This window comes from Buteo buteo, chromosome 25 (assembly GCF_964188355.1).
Source record: "Buteo buteo chromosome 25, bButBut1.hap1.1, whole genome shotgun sequence".
Classification (NCBI taxonomy): domain Eukaryota; kingdom Metazoa; phylum Chordata; class Aves; order Accipitriformes; family Accipitridae; genus Buteo; species Buteo buteo.
Window position 1 is genome coordinate 11,011,255 of NC_134195.1, and position 18,761 is coordinate 11,030,015.

Here is an 18,761-nt window from a genome sequence, read left to right on the forward strand (position 1 = left end):
TAACAAGGATTTCAAACACCTTCCATTTCTGCTGCACACTTGAATCTCCCAGAGGAAAACCTCTGGAATAGCTACATAATTCCCTGTGGCTGAATGTCAACACTCACGCTGGTGAGATCTGTTCTTTGGGGAAGAAGCATAAGAATGTGAAAACTTGGAGAGACTCACTGGAGCTGAATGGGATTGACATTGCCTTGGAGAAAAGCCATTCTGTCCCAAGGGTGATCATCTTTAGCCCTGCCATAACAGTCATGGCATTCTGCTGCATGGCTCCCAGGCTCAGTTATATCTCATCAGTGACTAGACGTGAGACATCTAGTCTCGTGAGACATCATGTCCCATTAGACGTGAGAAAACTCAAGCAAAATCAGACCTTGAGCCATACAGATTATATAGCCCCCAAAATATATCTGCTTCTCTATTACAGAAGTGTGCGTTCTTCTTAAAAAGTGGTTAATCCAATGGCACATTGCAAGGGGAAAACAGGAAATTTCTCTCAGATCACCTAGAAACTTTTATGTCTTGAAACACACCTAGCTGTAGTGCCAGGCTATTAATTTCAAACAATATCTGACATCTCATTGAAACAAGCTGTTATGCAAGCAATCCCTTCAAATTTAATGGAGCTTCTGAATTTAGTACCATGCATCTGCATTACCACCTCATCTTTTTTTCAAAAGCAAAGATTGACAAAAAATACAGAAAGGAGCACCTTTTTGACTCAGAATATTAATCTAGGTGTCAATCTGTTTGAACAAAGCACTACATTTTTAAGATTTACAGAAATGCTATCTTTTATTATTATTTAAAACACAGTAGGCCAGATTGATACCTAGTGAGATGCAAACTAAAGTAAAAAAAAAAGAATTATGTACAGTGGAAGGACATAAGGATATAGAAAAATTATTGGAGAAGTCTGTCATGTGTAGTCTATAGACTTTTTTGTTGCTATACTAATTTGGCATTATGCATATCTTCAGTACTGCTGTTCTACTAACTCCCTTTTGTTGGCAGCGTTCATCTCGTAAACCCATGGAAGGGAATTCAGAAGCTGTGCTCATGCTGGGCTTGTTATAAATATCAGCTATCATAGTATTTAACTTCAGCTGCATTTTTTTGTATTTCAGCAATCATAAGGATCATGATGGTGTAGTTTTGATGGGAGTGGGGGTTTCCTCTGCATGAAACATCTGTGGCTATGTAGGGGACCTATTGCAGCCCCTGGAAATGGAGGCTGAGTGTATGATTTGCATGGTAATCCAAATTGAGATTGATGTCAGGCTCCCTGGGCGAGTTGCCTGCACAAGTAGGGAAGAGGGGAGAGGGAGAGCAAACTCAGCATAGCCACATTTTTGTATTCCACCCCAGGGACAGGGAGCAGGTGAGGGCTTTACTTTGCTTTCTTGCCCGCCAGTAGAGCTGGTGTGTCAGAAACAGCAGATTTTAATCAGAAGTACCTGTGGCTGCCTCCTCAGCCAAAGAGACCAGGGAACTGGATTGCAGTGGTTTCCCAGCCCTGGCTGTGGTACAGCACACTTATGTGCTTCCTTCCCTGCACCTCATGACAAAGTCACAGCAAAGTCTTAAAAATTTCCTGAGAATGAGCTGCATTACCACTGCCAGAGCCCTCTCTCTGCCATTAAATATCCTGCACTCCAGCCACAGGACAGTTTTAGTTTTGCGGCTGCACTTTCCTGAAAGTCTTCTGAGTATGTATTGGATTTTGAAAGAATGCAAGAAATACACAAGAGACACCTTTCCTCTGATACTTAAAAACAGGCAGTTGAGTCAGTCATTGCTTTTGAAGTCGTCAGTGGTTTTTTTGTTGTTGGTGGTTTGGGGGGTCTTTTAACTAGAGTTTTAATTGAAAATCTAGCAGTATATGGCTGACTGGAAGGAATTTCTCCCTTCAGCCCTTATGTCCTCATGTTTTATCCAAGCTCTGCTATAAGCAGTCTACATTAAGGGTTAGACTTTGAGGTCCCTTTTGCAGTTAAAATGAACTTCATATTACACTTACACATAGCACTTAGCTGGAGCAATCTGCTAGGCAGCCTATGCAGCAGCATCAACATCTACCCCTCCATATGTCATAGCTCAGTTTCAAAATGTAGCCAGTTTTGAAGGGCATTGCTTGGCTTCATTATAACACAGATGAGCAGCAGGTGTCAGCTCATTATAAGATGCTGAGTCTGAAAAAGTGAATTTTCACTCTTAAAATTCTCTTGAATTCTATGCAGTTATAAAGGAAACGTGCCTTATGAAATGATCTCTTCAAAGCATCTGTAGCCAATGTAACCTCCTATAAATAATGCTCACCAATATCTTAATCTCATCTAAAAGTAAGTAATATAGGCCCAAAGTAATTCCCCAGAGACTGGATGACATTTTTTAAAGAGAAGCAGATTAAGGGGTCTCCAAGCACCAGGAGCATCTGCGCCACCAGAAAAAAAAAGCTATGTCTGCCTTATGTAGAGGGAGGACATTTGCACAGTGTCCTCTCACATGTGCCATCCTGTTCTGAAGTGAGGAGCACTGCAGCTAATTAGCATCTCTGACATGCTAATTAGCATCTCTGGAAACAGGAGAAATATGTACTTTTCTTTTAATAGTACAGTGGCTTAGAGGCTCAAAATAGTGAAGTATCACAACAGGAAGCATTGCAGAGCAAATGACAGTGTATATAGAGCGATCAGGAAGAGAGGAGGGTACTGAAGTTTTATAAAGGTGCCAATAAACATTTAAAACACCAGGCACCACTCTCATCTTCTTGCAAAGGCAAATGAAGCATAGTGAGCATCCCACCTTCTCTCTACCACTGCGCAGCAGAAGGCAGAGGCAATTTCTCTCTCTCACCTACTTCCTCAGTATACCATTTCTCTGATTCTTTGCACCCAGATACGGGGGTGGTGAACTGAAGGGTGAGTCAATCTAAGTTATATCTGTCTATTGATTAAAAAAAAAAATCAAGAAAGAGAAAAATAAGGTGGAGATGGTACTTTCAGGAGATGATATTTTTTCATCCTAGCCTCCTGTGGAAAAGCTCTGCTTTTTCTGAGGTGAAGCAACTGTTTTCATATGCCAGTCAAATTTGCCTAGCTGTGCTGCTGGTAGCGAGCTTGGACTTCAGCCCCATTTTCACTCCTTACCTAACACACAACCTCATTCATGGAAGTCCACTGAACCTTGCTGGTGAGAGGAGGGTTACTTCAGTGCTGGGAGGGCTGCCACATTGTTTGCTTTGCTGCGTGATAGTATTACAGTTACTGTTGTTTCCTTCCTTTGAAAGTTTCTTTTGCCAAACCAGGTGAAAAGCCAGGACAGTTATTATTCTGTGCATGTGTTTATTTAGGCTGCCAAGTTAGCAGACATGGGAGACTTTTTGCAGAAAGGGGCGGGATTTGTCACATACAGACAGATGGCTTCATTACAGATGGTGTAATTTCTGTGCAAGGTGTGGGGACCTTTCTGTGAAAGGTGTGGGGTCCCCAAGTCTCCAGGCAAGCAGGCCTGGACTTCGGTAACCCCTTTCAAAGGAAATAGGAAGCTGTGGACAATTAGGAAAGGGAGTTTTGTACAACTCGATACACTGCTGTAATGAGTGGGTAGTGGAGCTGCTTCTGTTTTTTTTAGCTGAGAAACAAGATTTTTATTGTTACTAGAGTTGAGCCTGAATAACAGCTTCTGGCCTATCATTCAAGAAAGGGAGCTCTTGCTTTCACAAAATTTAATGCTTTCTTGATCCAGAAATCTTGTAATAGGTGCTCACAGGTTTTCAACATATTTAGGTTCCAGCTTGAACTTTATCCGGTTCCTTTCTCAGTGGGGTTCTCTTCCAAAGAGAAAAGAAATGCTGCCCCCTGTGCCCTTCTCACCTTATATTCTTTTGGTTGTTCTGGCATGCGAAGTGTAAGTCATGGAGCATACTTTGGGCTGTAGGGGTCTCCTTGCTCTCCTCTTTCACTCGTGCATTAATTCTCGTCATCTTGATTTCCTTGCTTTAAAAGCCTGCTCCTGGAAAACACGGAGAAGAACTAGGACAGGCAAAGTCAGCAGTAGTCTGTTTGGGGCAGCAGTGTGCATGTTTCTGCTGATCCTTTTGCCTGTGCCAGAGCCTTGGAAAGCTTGTACAAGACTTAAAGACTTAGACCAACCGTCTGAGCCCCTTGCATTTGAAATGCTTTACCACCATGCTTCTGTGAGGGCTCTCTCCCCTGGGATATGCGCTGTGTGTTTTGGAGCTGGGCTTCCCATCCTGGTGACGTGTTGAACTGTTAGCATCTTCAGCAATCTGTCCTCAGTGAACGGGCAAACAGAATGAAGATTGCTTGCAGTGGGGTTTTAAATACACAGCAGAAGGAGACAGATAGGGAATAAGGAGATAATTAAAACATATACCTCTTCCGAAATATTTTCAAGGAAAGGCAATGCTATAGGTTGGAAACAAAATCTGGAACTAAAATTTAAGATAAAGACAGAAGCCCAAAAGGGTTAAGGTAATGTGAATGGAGAAGGCTCGGTGTCAGCAGTGATCTGGTTGGGACACATTCTGAATCATCTTCAAATGAACGTAACTGGCATGAAATAATACCATGTCATGGCAAAGTTAGCCATTGCCGTTGAAAAACCTATACTTGCTGAGAAGCCGAAAGCAGTGTCCAGGAAGTCTCTGTGATGACAGATTTTCACCTGCTGGTAGGCTGAAGGATGAGATCCCCTACTTGTCAGTGTCCTTGGGCAAAGCCATTTGAGCAGTCTAAGGCCCAATTAAATACAGCATCTGCCAAATCACTGGGTGGTAGTAGGGAAAGATCTTTTGGGAGGCATGCTAAAATAAGTAGCACTACTGGAGAAATATGTGATGAAGGCAACACAAAGTAAATTATATACTACAGACAACATCAGGAGAGCCTGTTGAGACTCAAAGTAAAGGATTTGAGCTCCATAGTATGTGTGGTGTTAGGACTGGATGAGGCCACATATCTAATTTTAAGAGCAGGTGCTCTGTTCCCCTCCCCTTTTTTTGTAGGACCAGTCCTCTCAACCCATCCAAGTAGTGCAGTGTTCCCAGCATCAGCAGCATTTTTGACCACAGGAGCAGTGAAACTAATGAAGGCCAATATCCCAAGGGCATGCAACTTGAGGATGAGTGGCCTTTCTCTGATCCTTAATAAGGCTGCAGCCTTTTCCTCCTTGGGGCATTATTAAGCCTCCCTTAATAACTCTCCCTTGTTTGGGAACTTCTTTTTACAGATTATGTAATATCTGAGGCTTACTTTCTTCTGTCAAATTTCAATAAAATTGGTGAATGGGTGCAAAAGTTATTGAAGCAAGGACAGATAAGACGCACATAAACACAGACAACGAATATAATTACATAAGCCTCATTTCCTAAGCAAACCAAGCTAAAAAAGATTTAATTACTGTAACTTGGCCTAGAGACACATGAAGCAAAACCTGCTGAGGTTTTGATTTTCTGACTGGGGATTTTTTTTATTTTTTTTTTTAAATAGTTGCCAGTATGATTTATACAGGGCCTGGAATAGCTGTGAAATGGCAGCCATGAACTTTTCAGGAGAACAGTGTTCAGACTGGTGCTGGGATATGAGGAGTAAAAAGAGTGCAGAACAATGGGGAACTTGGGAAGAAACTGAAATTTGACCTCTCCCAAAAATTCCAGAAGAGGAATTTTCACAGATAGCATCTTGCACAAAGTCTCAATGTTTTATGATTTTTTGTCCCCTAAATATAAACACACAAAACCTATTTTTTTAAAAGGGTTTTCCATGAGCTGGATATACAGATAATATTTTCTTTCAGAAACATGGGCACACATTTTGGAAGAACAAAGGATTCTGACAGAACCTGGCAACTGCTTTGTGAAACTGGCATCACTGCCATTTTCACTGCTGCAGGAAAGGCAGTTTCGCTGTGAATCAGCCAAGGGCCAGAAAGCACCTTTGTCTGGGACAGGGCTGTCAGGCTCCCAAGGCTGCAGCTTGGAGCACCCTTGTAGCCATGACATTTGGGGGTTTTTGAGTTGTGGCAGCTGCCTGATGCCCTGGAAAGACTTGGGGGAGCCGTAGCCTCTGGAGGAGTCGGAGCTATTGGAGGCAGCTGTGTTGTGTGCTGATGCATGATACTGCTGCTTTAAAGCTTTAGCGGAAAATGAAGCAGCACAAAACTAGGTACAGTTGGTATGTAGACTTATTTCGGGTAGTACCTTGTTCTGAAACAACGTACTGAAGAACTTGATTTTAAGACTTCTCAGTTAACTACAGACAAAGCTATCTGTGAACCTAAGAGCTGAGGAATACTGCCCCACAAGGAAAATTGAAATGCATGAGAAAAGTACAGCTGATATCTTTGTTTTAACAGGTAAAAATATTAGCGAGTTGCCTTCTTCAGCCTTACCTCCACAACAGCTCTTCAATTTTAGAGTAATAACTGATCGTCTGAGGAGATTTAGATCATGATTAGTGTCTGGGACCAGAAATTGAGAAAGAAACTACCAGGAGACTCAGAATTTACACTATTGTGTACTGTAAGATACTGAGATTGACAGTTACTGTGGGGATCTGGGGAGAACGGTAAAAGAGCATGACTCCTCAGAAGCTTTAGAAAGAATGTTTGAGCTGAGCTAAAGTAAAGCTAACCAAAATAACAGTTTCATGTGCTTGAAATAACATACCTGGACAAGAGATTAAGGCATTGAGATACACAGATACATCACAGAAAGATTGCTGTGATCAATACATGTACCTCAAAAGGTGAGAAAAGGACATGAAGAATACTTGGACTGGTGTACTACGCAGGAGCATCAGCTAATTTCCTTCAGCAGTATCCTGAGAGCAAATGAGGTACAAATACTAGAATTGGGGGGGGAGGGGGCGGAGGAAGGCATTTACTGGAGAAGTAACAGCCCTGAAATGCTTGGAAAGTAAATGACAAACTAAGGCATCAATAAATGCATCCAGACAAGAGGAAGGCCAAATTTAGTGAATGTAAAATTAATGTATTTACCAATTCATCATAACACTGTCACTGATGTTTAAATGAAAACAGTGCAGTGCTCTCACTAATTTAATTGAGTGTGACTATAAATATATCAGACTCAACAAAGTGTCCTGTTCATCTGAAACTTCATTTTGGCAGATAATTTCTGATAAGCTGTTATTAAGAACAGGGAGATTACATCTTAGCCATGACCTTTCAGGAACTGTTCTTTTTGTAAGCATGAGACACAAAAAAGTATGTTAACATTTATCTTTGGTTGCCTAGTCTTGCATGCTGTGCCAATAAGGTGCAGACAAGTCCTAGGGACCTAAAATTGAAAACTAGCAAAATATTTTAAAAAAATACAAATCTCTTTGTTGCTTTACTTTACAGAGCTATAAAAACTTATTTTTTGTGAATTTTAGTGTGTGTGTGCAAATGACTATAAATGAGTGTAAGTGCCAACAAATCTACATACAGAGTGATAATAACTACATGAATAAGCAGATACCACTGATGTCTTTGTAAATAGCTGATAGACTGAAAAAAAACCTGACTGGAAGAACCTAGTTGTAAATAACTAATTTTGATTTTCCAATGTCAGTTCACATGTTAAGTTACACTGTGATGCAAAACAAAAAAATGAGTCTTTCAAAAACAAGTATTTGTATGAGCTTTTTTTTCAACAGCAACAACACTATTTCACGAACCTTTTAAAAGCTAACCCTGCTTAATCTCAGGCTTAATGAAATTTTCTGTTTAGTTTTGAGTTTATGCTGCAAATTATTGTTTTATTCTATGAAATGGCAGTATTTGGGAAAGACACTGTGTTTTCAGTTTTGAGTGTTGTGTTGTTTTACCTTTTATTATCCATTTGTGATGCGTTCTGAGGAGACCTATAAAAAAGTCATCATAATCTTGTATGGAAATCTTTAATTCATAACATGCTTCCATTAATGCTGTGTTGACTGAGCATAGTACATTTCTGATGGCTTCTGTAAACCCACAGGCTTTGATGGTGTAGCTCCTGTGAAGCCTGAAATGGGTTTCACGGCAATTCAGAAAAAGCATTGTTGATACCTACATTTTCATTTTCATGGGTCTGAAAATGTACAGTTCAGGCTAGTCACAAACCCTATGGACTATGTAAGCTGAATATATAACTACAATGACTTTTGTAATTGAAATTGGATAGAAAATTTCTGTACATGGGATAATGTGGATAGGTTGTAGTGTATAGAAATACACTACAAGAAGTGTAAGCCTAAGAAGTTGGGCACTGAAAAATGGATGGATGCTAATACTTCTGTGGATGCCATTACTGTCTCATTGTAACAGCTACCTTCCAGTTGTGAATATATTTTTTTAATCTATGTTTACTCAATTATCATTATTATTTTGTATGAGAATACAAAGTCTTCTTGCTTGTTTTTAGAAATGCAGGCTGTGCCTTCCCAGTTCTGTTTACATACTTTGTACAAGAAATAGCTTATTTACTTAAATTTACATGTTGATAATAGTATACTTCTAATCATAACATTGTATTATTTTACTGCTAATGGATATCCCTCTTTTAGTTGCACTCATACTTAACATACCTACTAATTATTGAGTAGCAGTTGGAAGATAAGGATTAAGCATGTTTAACATAATCTTTAAATACTGTCACATCCATGTGAGAAACACAAAATGAGTTCTCAGTGTTAAGAAAATCTTCATATCAAGTGTTGAAATAAAAAGCTTAGATAGATTACTTGTCAATAAGAGGAAGAAACTTGTAAGTAAATTATGTTCTCTCCATTCCTCCCCGCTTGCATGGACTAAAAAACTTTACAGGTGTATTTTCTTTCATTTCCTGGGCTATTTATGGCTGTGTTGTTTACTTTCCTAGAGCTCTGAGTCTCCATCGGAATCTCCCCTTGCCCATTATATGTTGTCAGATGAGCTAAAACACATTTTCTCAGCACTTTGTATAACAAAGCAGTGGATGAAGTAAACAATGTTATCTTTCTCATCAGCATAGTCTTAAGGAAATCTTAGTAGTCCTATATGGAGGATACAGTTAATTATTGCCATTAAATGGGTAAAGGCAAGATTATTTTATTAGTACAGCTGAAGTTGATAGTGAGCATTTATGGGCTATTTTTAATTCACTTCACATATATTCGTGTTAAAAAACTTTGATGGAATGTACTCCATTTAATTGACACAGCTATTCTGCCCCTAAATTTGAGGTGGCCTACATAGTCAGTAGGAAAAAAAAGGTAAGGTATTTTTAAAGTTCTCTAGCGAATGGTATTCCACTCCTACTGAGGTGTTTGAACTCAGTTGGCCAGCATCTTTTGGTGGCACTACTGTCCGTCCTAGTCATAAGGAATTTAAGCACTTGCTTTAGAAGGGCTATGTCACTAAGCATCTTCAATATAAGTGCAGTTTAAATGAATGGAAGAGGAAGGCTGCATCCTGGCTATAGAGAATGTCAGCAGATCAAAGAATTGCAAATTTGACAGATATTCCTTTAATAAACTGAGAGGTTTATGTTCCTGTTTGGCTATTTTATAGCTTTGTTTTGTAAATTGTCCAAAGCAATCGCTACTAGGTTTGGTTTTAAATTCTGATGCCAGGAGCTTTGACTTGCTCTGGTTTATCCAAATATTTTTCATCTACTCTATTGCTGTGCTGTTGGCTTCCTCCTTTTCATAAGGCTGAATTAAGAGACATCTTCTATACAGAAAATTGCCAGTGATTGCCATCACCTACAACTGTCTGAGATCCTACTTGAGTATGCAGCCACTCAGACTTTGTATATCTCAGCAAAAATCCTGGGAAGCACCTCAAAATTTGCCCTCAGCACATCCAGCACAAAATTCATGTTTAAATAGACATGAGAAAGTCTTGCATGCAGCTTAATATTCTTCGATAGTCAGTTACAAACTGTAAAGAGAAGTGATTCTTCCTTTCTCACTTGAGTTTACGCAGTCAGCCAAACACAAAATTTTAGCTGCTAAAATATTCACTTTGCACTGTTTGTTTTCTATTACAGAACTCAATGTACATAGTCAGCAGTACAATAACGAGGCTGATGTCTCGGCAGTAGTACGTAGCTCTTGAATTCTCAGCATCATTCAGTCATTGTTGTAGGCCACATGAAGTCCATGTAGCAGAAGGGAGAAGAGACGAGACTGCAAGCTGGTCAAATCTCACCCCAAATCCTCTGGAAAACAGCAAGTGATCAGGTGAAGCCTCTCATGTCTATGCAGAACTGGCTGTGGTATATAAGATCTAGGGCAGGGCAAAGCTAGCAGCACAGGATCCCAGCAGACTGAAAGGCCATCTCTTTGCCATACATTTCTGAAAATTTCCTCTTACTTAGAATCACCATCTGCAGTCTCACAGCCAGTAGAAATATGAGACTTGGTCTACATTACCAACAATTATCTAAACCACATTATGAATAAAGTCTTGGACTATTCTTTGTCTGTAATGACACAGAAATGTGAAGCATCACAAGATCATTATGAAATAGCTATGGTAGCAATGAAAAATCAGTACAAGGAGCTGGAAAACGAAATTGTGTCTCTTACTGGCATCTTTGTTTATAAGCAGAGAACTTCTAAATTTGTGGAAAATAGAATGAGTACATATTCCAGGATCATTCAGATCAAGAGAGAACTTGAGCTAGGAAAACTGATTTCAGGACTTCAATTTTTCTCTGCAAGGCATTGCTATTGCAGAAAACCGAGGGTAAAATCTTCAAGTTTTTCCATACATAACAGAACAGAAGGTAGGGGTGAAGTACCCATTCTGTAAAAAGCATGAACAAGACTGCATATGGCTAGGCAAGGTTTCCATGTATGTCCTCACTACACTGATCTGTACAAGAACTCTCTCCTTAAGAGAAGGTACAATTTATGTCCAGTAAGCTACAAGCAAGATGAGCCCTTTAACCATTAATGATGTTAGGAATGGGGGTGCAATATACCTAAATCAAAGGAATCTGAACATTTATCAGGTGTTCTAATTACCAGTGGAAAAATTTGTGAGATAATCTGCTGGCCAGAGCAATGCAAGCAGATAGGCAAAAGCAATTGCTGCACATGAGGCTTCTGAAAATTGCCTTTCCAATAAAACTGTTAGCAAAGAGTAAAAGTAAGTATATAAATAACAATGCATAGCAAAACATTAAGACAGGCTATGAGACTGGGGTTATGTTTTGGTTTTTATTTGTGGGGCGGGTTTTTTTTTCAGAAAGGTGAAGGCAATTGCAGAACAATAGAAAAGCATAATTATAAGGACAATATATGATAAACCCAACCATTTTCCAAACCCAAATCATTCTTGGTACCAGTTGCAAATGTATGAAAAGGGAAATTGTTTGGTGAGCGTAAGGACAGATTACAAAGGTATGATGACACAACAGAATTGCCTTAGTTTCTTAATGTAATTTCAAGCTCTTCCACCTATGCTTTAGAATCTGAAACTTGAACAGGGATTTTTTGCTACTAGGGCTGTGTGTGACAAAATCATAGCACCCCTATATGAGAAGTATCTGTTAAGATTTTGAAAGAAAACTATGATTTTTTTCAGAAAGTGAGTACGTGGAAAAGCCACATCTAAAGACACCTTCAAGGGAAAACCTGCCTCTCATTTCAGTCCTATCCTGTTCATTCTTCTCTGCCTTCCTTCTTTCCATTCTCATTTTCACCTTTCTATTCTCTTCTCTGTTTTCTCTGACCCAATATTACAATTGGTCTCTGAGTTGCAAAAAATGAGGAAAATTATTACCTCCTACAAGAGCTGGTTTACAGAAAATCCTTCTTCTGGGACTTGCTTCTCTGACTGCAATACTTTTCTTTTCCTCCTTTTTATTTTGAAGGCCCAAAAGATGTATTGATGCCACAAGTTCCTCCCAAAAGCTAAGCTACCATACAATGTATCAGTAAATTGTATCAGCGTTCTAGCACTTCTCTCAAAAAAATGAATTAGGTCAGGATAAAAGAATAATTAAGCACTACTGTTGATGAAGGTTACTGGATCCTATAGTTCCTAGCCAAAGTGATATCACAATCATATTAAAGCACATTTTTAGGTAGAAAAACTTTGTTCTCTTCCGTGGAAGATGTATCCTTTAACTTCAGGGCAGTATTAGATCCATTATTCTGCAGTCATGGTTATGTTGTTTGATTTTTTTGCATGAAGTAATGTACTGTTCATAAGGTGTCAATTCCTGATGCAACCAAACAGGGCAAAGAATAACATTTGTAATTGCTGTAGTTATCACTTAAATGCAATTATCTACAACTGCTGAAATAAATCACTTCAGGGTTTAAAGCCATCTTCACAGCATTCACGTTTATCTTTTTTTATTATAGCTGCCTTTTAAAAGCTCTTTTTTTTTTTTTAAATCTGTGAGTAAGAAAGAAGCTCGTCACTTTCATTTGCAGACAGAGAGAACTCAATATGCATTCAATTACAAGCATAAGTATTGTTTTCCGTAGGTCTTAAGTAAACAATCAAAGGTCTCCATTCTCTTTCCCTACTTCTGCTTCAGTCTAGCCTGATGGGTTCCTCCTGAAAAGACATAATGAATTTCTGTATCGGCTAATTTTTATTTTGTTTTGGTTTAAAATAGTTGAACCAAAACTTTGCTCTGTCTGCCATCTAATTGTGTTTAATAAGTGCATACAACCATGAAATCTAAGGTAGTATCATTTTTAATAGGGGAACTTCCAGGATTCTCCTAATTAAATGCACACACGCCTTCTGAGAACAAACACTGGACAGATACAGCAATAGATCACTGAGAAACCTCCTGCTCTGAAATGTTGAGGAGTTTGGATTAAAAATGCAGTTTGCTTGCCAACAAAGAAGAATTTACAAAGACTGCTAGCAAGAAAAAGAGCCCAGGCAGCTTCTGTGGAAGTATCTCATCTGTCATCCACAACACGGTACCAGAGAAAGGTGCATTTCTAGACTTCATTATCCTCTTCTGGCTGGGGCTGTGCTGACAGGGGTCTCCCTCTTCATCTGACTGAGGTGGTGGTGACAGACCTCTCCCATTCAGCCTGAAGAAGAATTTAGTAGGTAGCATTTGAGGAAGCAAAGCATGTCTGGAAGCAGCTGGCTGTAAGGTGTAAAGAGCTGCTCATTGCCTGCCTCTAATTGCATCAGAGCATTTTCCCTCTCCTGACCACCTTTATCAGCAGCAGTTGAATCTACCACACTCCTTCCATGCCCCTGGTGTAAACTCTGACCACTAGCTGATGGCAACAGCTTGTCTTTCAGATCGTGCTTTCTCCTGACATGTATATCTAACATCTCCTGACATGTGTATCTAACACCCGTGGAAAATCAGAACCTTCCCAGAATCCAGCTATGTCTTTCAGACTTATACTCCTGTCAAAAGCATCAGCCCCCTGGAAGATACTTAACTGAACTGATCCTTTCTTGCCTGGTTCCCCCACATTTCCATCTTTGCTGCTGCTTTCATTAACTCTTCATTGAATGCTCTGAGCATACAAATTTTTCCAAGGCTAAGAAGGAGAGATGAACTTCCTTGTTGCGTTATTGTTTTTGCTACAAGCTGGGTCTGCCCGTGTTATGTGTGAACACAAAGTGTGGGGAACCGGCAGTAAAATAAACTGATTTCACAGAGGGTGAAAAATATGTCTGAAGAGATGAAAGAAGTTGGTTTTTTTCCATGCCTCTGTCTTTACATGTCTTGGATACATTTCTAAGGAAAGTTTTTTAGACAGAAACTGGTTCTTCAAGTGGTCTGTGTCCTTTTTGACATGACCTCCTTCCTGCTATCTTCTTTCCATCTCTACTCACTTCCTAAAATAGACTCATTATCGTAGAAATGAAAGTGAAACAAAGAAATCAAACATTGATCTAAGATACCCAGGCCAACTGCATTAGAGAAATCAAGGTTAGAGGCAGTATGCGCTAACAGGCATGGATACATCAATGATTGTATTATGGAAATTGTTGATTTTCCATCAGTGTGGACTCCTGTAGCAGATGTGCTTCACAGCCACTTGACACCAATTCTCATGGCTATCTTGTGATTGCATATGCCTTTCACAGCCTGGAGATGTTTCTGGCCTTGGCCAGCAGTTTGGTGGAGGCTTCTGCACAAATCACTCAGTCTCCCTAGAAACTGAAGCAGTATGAACATGAAGAATGAAGTTTAAATATTTTTAACCTGTCAGTTATAAATTATACGGTGATGATGTGAGAAGATGTGGTAACATGAGTTCAATTATTCCAATAACAAAAGGGAAATAAAACAAAATCCAGAGAATCACACAGGTTGTCATGACAATTTGTCTTTCTGTTATAATAGGTTCACCTCCAAAACAGCAAAAAGTGCATTTATTGTTTATCCATGTTTGCATTACTGAAGTTAAAATCAGTGGTACAATTTGAAAATGTGTATGTTTAAGCCTATGAGAAAAGCAACAAAGGTACCAGTCATTTGTGTTAACTGGAAAAGCCATTAAGTATGTTTGGTGAAAGTGAACAGGAGGTATTACATGGATATTTTCTACTGGGCTCTTAAAGAAATAACTTCAACCAAATTTGTTCTGGACTTAATTTTACAAATGCACATAGTACTAATCTTACAAAAAGCCAAAAGGTCAAGGTGCTCTCTAAAAGTCTTTGACAGGGTAGTATATAAAGCCAAAACCTGCAGAAGATGCAAATAGCTGCAGCACAGCCTACAAAATAACTACCAGGCCAAAAATTAGGAGAATTTAAAGGCAATCAAGTAAATTCATGGAAGGGAAAATGAAGTTGTTGACATAGACTTTGGTTGAGAAGCTCCTGAGTTGCAGGTTGCCAGAACTTGGATAGCTGTAACACAGAACACACAAATGGTTGTCTTCTTCCCATGCCATCCCCCTCGCCATCTTACCACACCTGCGGGAAAGCCTCCAGGACCTCCTGGAGCCTTGCCCTGCTGCAGTAGGGATATTCCTACATAACCTAAAGCAACCTGACAGAGCAAATACACTTGATAGCAATTTGTTCAGCGTGGATGGCTTGAAGCCACAAAGTCAAGAATTTAAGGTAATTTGCTGCCATCTTTCATGCCAGGGAAGTGAAAGAAAACAGACATTTCTGTAGATAATAGAGTCTTAGTTGTGTTGCGGGTTGAACAGCAGAGGTTGCATTTTCTTGTGGAAGTACTGAAGTCTCCAATTCTGATATTTTCTAAAATTAAGCATTTAGAGGTCTAGAAGCAATTGGGCTGTATACAAGAAATATTAGATATCACTGAAAGAAGAACCATCATGAATAGTCCATTCTGTAAGTTAAATGAATCCCAGGAGTGATATACTGTCCAAGTAGATGTGCCATTATTCCATAAGAAGTATTATATCTTTTAAATGAATTGAAAAGTGAAGTCACCTGGCACTGGAGCAGAACATAATAGCAGTTATTTAACAAGTTGAAACAACTCCCATTGAATCACTAGTACTTATCTCCTTTGATGCAAGTAACCCAACCGTTTTAAGAGCAGATGTCAGCAACTGTAGATTAAGGGGACTACTATTCAGAGGGCGTGATGGTCTCCCCGAAGTCAGTTGCTTACTATTTAATGACAATGAATAATACCAAAAGTAGTTTTTCTGAAATGGAATGTCCCTCTTCTTAGTTAAAAATATAGGAAAAATCCTGAAGGATGAGTCTCATGAACTTGTTCCTGACTACGTGCTTTTTTAGTAAAATTTGGGGAAAAAAATGTAAAAAGTTAATTTTGGATCAATTTAAAATAATGTATTAAAAAAATAAAATCATTGTTACTTCCAGGATATTTGAAACATTTTTACTTGCAATGATTATGGTGAAATTTACCTGAGAAAAGGGACCCCATCTACTGCCTGCTACAAAATCTGCAAATCAGCACCTGGGGCCACAAGTTCTGCCATGGGAGCAGGTGCAACAGAGCAAGGGTTTCCTTTCCTCTGCATTAGGAGGCAGGATTAGGATCTAGACCACATGGCAGCCCACCTTGCGGTCCTGATACTGCTTTATGGGGAAGAGGTGGTTCTGCCACCACCACCTGCTGTGAGGGCACAGCAGCCACAGCATGGTGAGGAGGCCTTCTGATGCTTCTTCCCTCCTCATCAGCAGGGAAAAGATATCAGAGTCTCCACAGATGAAGCCCATTTGAGAAGGCTCCTGAGGTAAAACAGGAGCCAGGCTCAAGAAGATTTCAGAGGATGCATGGCTAAGGTTTGGAGGCCCTGCAAAGCTTGACTTCTTTCACTGTACCTCTGCACCCTCTGACATAATCTGCCAGACACAAAAAATTAACCTTTAGATCAATCTCACAGACTGGCACAGCAGAATTGGCAGTGAAATCTGCTTGGCAGCAAGAGTTCTCACGGAGAATGGCAGGGCCTGTGTTTGTTACTCAGTCGGGTCCTTCACGGGTTATTTCTTTATTTACATTGATGGGAAACATACGGATGTGGCATTTTGAATTAACACATAACACATTAAGTCATTTTCTACAGATTAGAACTGAGGGACTGGTGGGTGCTGTGTTAGTGGGAGGAATAAATGAGGCCATGCACACCTTACAGCAGTGCCCCAGCAGGGTGGGACCTTAAACAAGATGAAGATGATACTCGTAGGAGGAAAACATCAAGGAAAGAGCACCACAATGAGAGAAGTTGTTTTGCAAAGCAAATATAAAAATTTATCAGTATCCAATGGGAAAAAAATTACTGATGAGACAGTTATAGTAACTGGCTATTGTTATTGTTAGGCTTTTCATTTGCCTTGTAATCTACATCTACTATATTAATTAGATGAATAAGAATTTGTTGTATTACGCACTAGAGAACAATCTAGTTTTAACTAGCATGGGCGTACTGTTGTTTTCTAGATGGTCTATTATTATGGTTTGGGCTGGTTGAAGATTTGTTGTTGCACGTCTGTTGTAAAATGCCATTCTCTAACAAAAAGGAAATTAATTATTGGCATAAGGATTAATTATGACTACTGAGTGCTAAATTGATAAAGAAAGACTTTCAGAAGCTATATCAACTGTAGAGATGAGGTGATGTCTCATTAAATACCACAGCCTTTAGAAGTAATATGATGGCATAATCACTTTAAAAATCTCATACTAATTAAAATTTTGCTTTTTGCACTATATTGAGCTCATTTCATAAGTACCGTAGCACACGCTACATTAGAACTCTTGCCACTTTTACAGTTGTTTACATCTTACACTGACACCCCCCGCCCTTTTTTTTAATTGTGCTGGTTTGCAGAACTTCTTCAGAGCATATGTAAAACAGTATACTTCTGTGTCTGGACCTCAAATTAGTACATTCAACTGCATCTCTGAAGAGATCTGCTTCTGATAGAACAAATCAGAATTTTTCTCTATTGGAAAAAAAAAATTGTGAAAAATCATAGTTTTGCCAATATTATGACACTATTTTTGTGCGCCATACTCTTAAGCTGAATTATACCACCAAACTCACTGAGAAAGCACCAGATGAGAAATTTTAGTATTCTCAGATAGCTTTAAATCAGTGAATAGATACTGGTTTGCAACATCTTTTTTTTTTTATGAAATGCAAAATAATTTTTAAATTATTTTTTATTAACTTATTTATTTTAATTTCTAGATGGCTACCCTAAAGAGGAAATGATTTACAGGTGGAGGAAAAACTCAGTGGAGGCTGCTGACCAGAAATCTTGGAGACTCTATCAATTTGACTTTATGGGTCTCAGAAATACTTCAGAAATTGTGAAAACCTCTGCAGGTAAGAATGATACAAATGGTAGTGCTTGTTTTGGAAAACAAATTATTTCAAAATATTTGTTTCAAGTTTGCTTTCATTTGAGTGCAGTTTGATTTCAAAGTGTACCAATGTTCATATTAAAACCTCTAAAGTGCAGACTCCAAAACTATTGACTCTCTCTAGATTTTTGGTAACTTCTTCTCTATTTTTTTAGTAATTTCACAAACCAAGGAATAAATGCTAACTTGACATGGCTGTTTGTTATATAATTGAAGTTACTATATGATTCTCATTCCTCAGCTAAGTTTATTAAGCCATTCTTGCATTGAGATATATGTTTTCACCATAAATTAAGGAGAAAGATTTTGAGCACAGTGGTAGGGTTAGTGAAATTAGACACTTTTAATAGTAGTTAATCATTCAGACACAGGTTTAGTATTTTTCTTAATATTTCAAAGGCACTCTTTATTTCTCAGTTGATAAATGCCTTTGCTAGTGACCTTAACAATTGGTTGTAATTAAAATCTAATGATGCCTATTTTATTTCTTCAGAAATCTTGCTGTTTCTTATAATAACAGCAACATAGGAGAAAGAGACGCATAAATAGAATACATTATTTGAACTGGATAAATTCTCATAAAATTCAAACAATGTCTAAACTTCATACACAACTCTGCAGTTAGGTCTGTGATTACCATTCGGTATGTCTTCTCCCAGCAGCAGAAGGAACCTGCTAGAAGCAACCTTCTGCTTAACTGGTTGTGAATTTTTGAAAAATCCAATTAGATTTTTTTTTCAAAATGTAAGCAGAGCTATGTTATTCTTTTGGAAACACTGTGAATAGTAGTAATAATAAAAAATTATTAATCTGTGAAACTACTGCTGTTGGGTCATGGCCCACCCACTAACATCAGCAATGTATTCTCAGGACTGGATAGAGATTTTTGTAACGAAGCATCACTAAAGCTTTAGTGAATATTTTGGGCTGGTAG

General features: G+C 38.8%; 1 protein-coding gene across 1 annotated transcript in view; it reads left to right on the forward strand.

Annotated features, from left to right (window-relative positions):
- Nucleotides 1-18,761, forward strand: part of GABRG3 (gamma-aminobutyric acid type A receptor subunit gamma3) — a 333,754-nt gene that overhangs the window by 267,921 nt on the left and 47,072 nt on the right. Inside the window, exon 7 of the mRNA XM_075057199.1 lies at nt 17,652-17,789. Coding sequence (XP_074913300.1) covers nt 17,652-17,789 — 138 coding nt within the window. The remainder of the gene's footprint in view (nt 1-17,651; nt 17,790-18,761) is intronic.